Genomic DNA, 4,964 nt, shown 5'->3' with positions numbered 1-4,964 from the left:
AAATCACACATTTTTAATATGTATTTTTTCTTATAAGCATGTCCCATGGGAGTATTTCTTTATGCTGGAAATTAAAATGTAACTGAGCTCCTGTGTTCTATCTGGCAGCCCTAACCATGCTATGTTGCCTGCATGAGGTGTTCAAGTCTCATGTGACTTCTCAGTGACTCTTATAGTCTGTAGCATTCAGGGGGTACCTAATTTTCAGCACAGATGCAGAGTTTTTTCAATCTATTATCATATTCCACTGGTTATTGCTTTGGGGTCCACTTGAAGGGAAAAATAAAGCTCTGTGCTCAAATTGCCGTCTTCTTCATATTTTCGGAAAGTATTATCTAGGGAAAAATTTATCTTCTCAAAAATGTTAAAATTAATATGAGGTCTCTCGAAGACCACTGAGTTGCTTTGAGATGTGGACATGTCACTTTTCTTCAAATAAATGTTTACAGTCAGGGCACCCAAATAAAATGTATTTTCTTTCTAAATGGGTTATTTTTATTTTTATTTTTTGAGTTGGAGTCTCACTCTGTCACCCAGACTGGAGTGCAGTGGCCGCTGCCGGCCACCGCAGCCTCGACCTACTGGGCTCCGGCGATCCTTCTGCCTCAGCCTTCCGAGTAGCTGGAATTACATGCATGTGCTGTCACGCCCAGCTGATTTTTTGATTTATTGTAGATATGAGGTCTCTCTGCCCAGGTGGGTCTCGAACCCGCGGGCTCAGGCAATCCACTCACCTCAGCCTCCCAAAGGCGTGGGATTACAGGCTGAGCTACCGAGCCCGGCTTTCTAAATGGGTTATTAACTGAGATTTACTGTGCGTTGCTTCTTTGTTATTTGACACTTTGCTCATTTTTATGCAGAATAAAAATGGTGTCCTTTGGTTATAATGACCATCCTATGGGGACTGGAGGATAATTAGTTTTATTTCTTTCATTCTTTGCATTTTGGAACATAATTGGCATTATTTTTGTAGTTTTATAAAAACAACCACAACACAAAAGGAAGTAACACTGGCTTTAGGTCAACCTGGAGCAATTTTAAGCAGTAAACATTTGGGGCAGATACCAGGCAAAAAGATAAATTGGTCATTTGCAGAATAAAGCTAAGAAGATACTTCCCTTCGAACCATGTTCACAGTGACCCCTGATCACCTTATTGCTTTCCTGAATCAAACCAGAGGACCCAACGCCATTGCCCTTGGAATGTGTAATTAAGTTGCACAATTACATTTTGTGTCCTCAAGTAGCAGGGGTCAGATGTTCAACAGGGAAGTTCGCAGAGCCTTGGTGTCTAGTATGAATGTTAAAGCATCTACAAGTTGGTTATTTGACTTTGACAGTTTCTAGAATGAATGGCACATGGTCCCTCAGCCGCTCAGGGTAATTGTTCTAAGTAGTGCCAAGATGTGTTTTTAACAACAGGAGAGGCCAGGCTTAGCCTGCAATGCCAGCACTTTGGGAGGCCGAAGCGAGTAGATTGCCTGAGCCCGCAGGTTCAAGACCAGCCCTGGCGATACCTCATCTCTCCAATAAACCAAAAATTAGCCGGGTGTGGTAGCACACGCCTATAGTTCTGGCTACTTGGAAGGCTGAAGCGGAAGGATTGCCAGAGCCCAGCAGGTTGACGCTGGGGTGGCCTTGAGTATGGCACTGCACTCCAGCCTGGGTGATGGAGTGAGACTCCAACTCAAAAAAACAAAAAACAAAAAACAAAACCAGTAGGAGGGTATGGTCATTTTAATGATGCTGATTTTTCTAATCCATGGGCATGGGATGTTTTCTCATTTGTTTATGTCACCTATGATTTCTTTCATCAGTGTTTAGTAGTTTTCCTTGCAGAAGTATTTCACTGCCTTGGTGAAATATATTCCTAGGTGCACTAAAAGCCCAGACTTCACCACTCTACAGTTCATCCATTGAACCAAAAACCACTTGTACCCCTAGAGCTATGGAAATTAATTTTTAAAATACTGGGGACACTGTGTCGTTGGTACATGTCCTTTGGGAATCTCACAGCACAGAAGAGCCTCTGTCTTCCTTCATCTCACATTCCTGAAATTACGTGGAACTCGTAATGGGATCAAAGGATCAAGGTCTCTGATTACAGAGAAGAGAACGGCAAGTAAAATCCTAATGTAAGAATATAATCTGCTCTTTGTAACATTAAAAGCACAATCCATTTGTTGGTTCAGGCGTCCACTTGTTTATCCAATGTTTATTGAGTGCTTGATATCTGCCAGGCACTCCTCTACAGACCATGAATACAGAAAGGACCTGAATGTGATTGCTGCTCTCTGGCCTATAAGGCCCTTGAGTGCAGGGAATTATAGCAAAGTACGAGGCGAGACCCAAAAATGTATTTATAAAAAATTGTGGCCAGGCGCAGTGACTCAAGCCTGTCATTCCAGTACTTTGGGAGACCGAGGTGAGGAGATTGCCTGAGTTCACAGGTTCAAGAACAGCCTGGGCAACTTGACGAGACCTCATCTCTACAATAAATAAAAAAATTAGCTGGGCATGGTGGCTTGCACTGTAGTTCCAGCTACTGGGAAGGTTGAGGTGGAAGGATCTTGCCTGAGCCCAGCGGGTCGAGGCTATGGTGGCCGTGAGGGTGCTACTGCACTCCAGCCTGGGCGACAGAGTGAAACTCCTGATTCAAAAAAGAAAGTTGTGTATTTTATTCTTGTATGCTTAAACTTTAGTGAACTTCAAAGCACTCTCTTTTTGATGCAACACACCTATTGAGATGCTTTTTCCACTGCTCAAACAGTTTTTGAACTCATCAGTGTTGATGCCTTTTAGTGTTTTTTGTTTCTCCTCTTCCACATGGGCAAAATGTTTCCCTCTGAGGACCTTTTTGCATCCAAGGAAACAAACAAACAAAATGCTGCTCTGGGTGAGATCAGATGAATAGAGAGGGTGGGGCATGATTGCCATTTTTGGTCCCAAACTGCTGAACATTCAGTGTGGTGTGGGCAAGTGCTTTCATAAATCACCCATCATGAAATGGACAAATGCATTGAAAGAATCTAAACTGAAAAAACATTCACAGCCTATAGGGGACCTGTCCTCTAAAAGATAATTCCAGTTTTGGGGAGGTCCCCACTCATATAAAATTCTGTGAAGAGGAAGTATGGATGCTGTGGGGAACGTAATCAGAGTCGTGCAGTCAAGAAAAGCATTCCAGAAAGAATGACTCTTAGAATGCAGCCAGTGGGATGACAAGAATGTGGCCAAGCACCCAGCCTCAGGCTTCAACCCAGAATGAGAGCAAATAGTTCACTGCCTGTTCATCTCTGTCAGCCAGACACACCTGTGAAAACACAAGTTTAGCGAAACAACGTGTAATCATTTTAGGGAATAAAATCTCTCACTATAGCCATGATATTTTGATTTTTGAAAACAGTAATCCATATTCATTAGGTTCAACTCTATGAAATTGATTTTTGGATGGGTACAGACTGCCCACACATATTAGCAGTTTCAAATGGGTCAGTCCAGTTCAAGGCTTTTTTTTTTTTTTTTTTAAGTTGGAGTCTCACTCTGTTGCCCAGACTGGAGTGCAGTGGCTCACTCACGGCCACTCCAGTGTTGACCTGTTGGGCTCTGGCAATCCTTCTGCCTCAGCCTTCCAAGTAGCCAGAACTTCAGGCGTACACCACCATGTCCAGCTCATTTTTGATTTATTGTAGAAACGAGGTCTCATCAAGTTGCCTGGGCTGGTCTCCAACCCGCGGACTCAGGCAATCCACTCGCCTCGACCTTCCAAAGTGCTGGGATTACAGGCTGAGGCACCGAGCCCGGTCCAGTTCAAGCCTTAATTGTTTAGGTAGAGGCTCAGTCTGGCCTCAGTCTGGTCATGCCACCAAATGGAGTGATTTCTTCATCTGGGCTCTCTGTAAACTCATGCCGGATGCATGTGTTGAACTGGCTGCTTGTGTAGAAGTGAGGTCGCAGTGTCACAGCTGGACAGGGCTTCAGTGCTCTGGCCAGCCCCTCCTGCCACAGATGAACCATGAGAAGCAAAAGGGGTCAGTGAATTGTTCACTGTGTCTCAAAGCCGGGGGACCAGGACCCCTGCCTCTGGGTCCCTTGTCTCTCTGCTGCTGGCAGACGCCTGCCGAGGGGGGTCCAGGCTCAGGTGGGCGTCTTGCTTCGGAGTCTGTGTTCACGTGGGCCTTTGAAGCAGGTGACACCATGAGTGTCAGAACAATCAGAGATAATTACATGGCTACAGATGAGATGAGTTCAGCCTCCCTTGCTGTTCTGCTTAGAAAGTCAGTGTTCTCCGAGCCAGCAATTTCCATTTCTAAAACTCCTTAAATTGGTTCTTTGGGTTATGCAATTGTTCTGCCTGCATTTTTCTTACAGAATATAAGGCAACCTGTAGAAATAACATCTTGGATTTTTCTCCCCCTGAGGGACAGATGTGTTCAGTAAGGGAAAGCAGACAGGGTTTTTTTGTTCATTGGTGACCACAGCGTTCACAAGATGCGGACAGGATGGAAAGGAGGCTCTGCCCTTGACTTTTAGGTTCTAGGGTCCAGTTTGCACAGATGACTTGGAGCAGGTGCTATATAAACCTGGCCCTGACATGTAGTCAATCAGCTATTTCTGGAGGTTTCCTCCCAGCACATCCTTCCAAAGTCTTCTGTCTCCACCTCTCAACTCCAAGGGCAGAGGAGATTGTCCAAGTGATTTATGATTGCCATGATCACTTATTCTTTGCCCCGAGTCCTCTAGAATTTCCCATCGGGCAATGTGTCCTCAGATGTAGTGTGTGTGTGTGGGTACCGCGTGGATATAACATCAAACCGCATGTTGAGAACATTATCCCCGTTTCCATTCTCAGACCTGTTTCCTGACCCGGTCGTGGTTGAGTCAGTAAGACGATGCCTCTCTGGTCGGGCTCGGTGGCTCAGCCTGTCATCCCGCGCCTTTGGGAGGCTGAGGAGAGTGGATTGC

General features: G+C 45.0%; 1 protein-coding gene across 1 annotated transcript in view; it reads left to right on the top strand.

Moving 5' to 3' along the window:
- Positions 1-1,127: 1,127 nt before the first annotated feature.
- The window catches only part of TMEM132D (transmembrane protein 132D), a 636,541-nt gene continuing 632,704 nt past the window's right edge, over positions 1,128-4,964 (top strand). Inside the window, exon 1 of the mRNA XM_008074438.2 lies at positions 1,128-1,206. Coding sequence (XP_008072629.2) covers positions 1,128-1,206 — 79 coding nt within the window. The remainder of the gene's footprint in view (positions 1,207-4,964) is intronic.

This window comes from Carlito syrichta, unplaced genomic scaffold (genome assembly GCF_000164805.1).
Source record: "Carlito syrichta isolate Samal-C Ts95f unplaced genomic scaffold, Tarsius_syrichta-2.0.1 Scaffold316442, whole genome shotgun sequence".
NCBI lineage: Eukaryota > Metazoa > Chordata > Mammalia > Primates > Tarsiidae > Carlito > Carlito syrichta.
The sequence above is the reverse complement of the archived record's forward strand: the minus strand, read 5'-3'. Positions and strand labels throughout refer to the sequence as shown.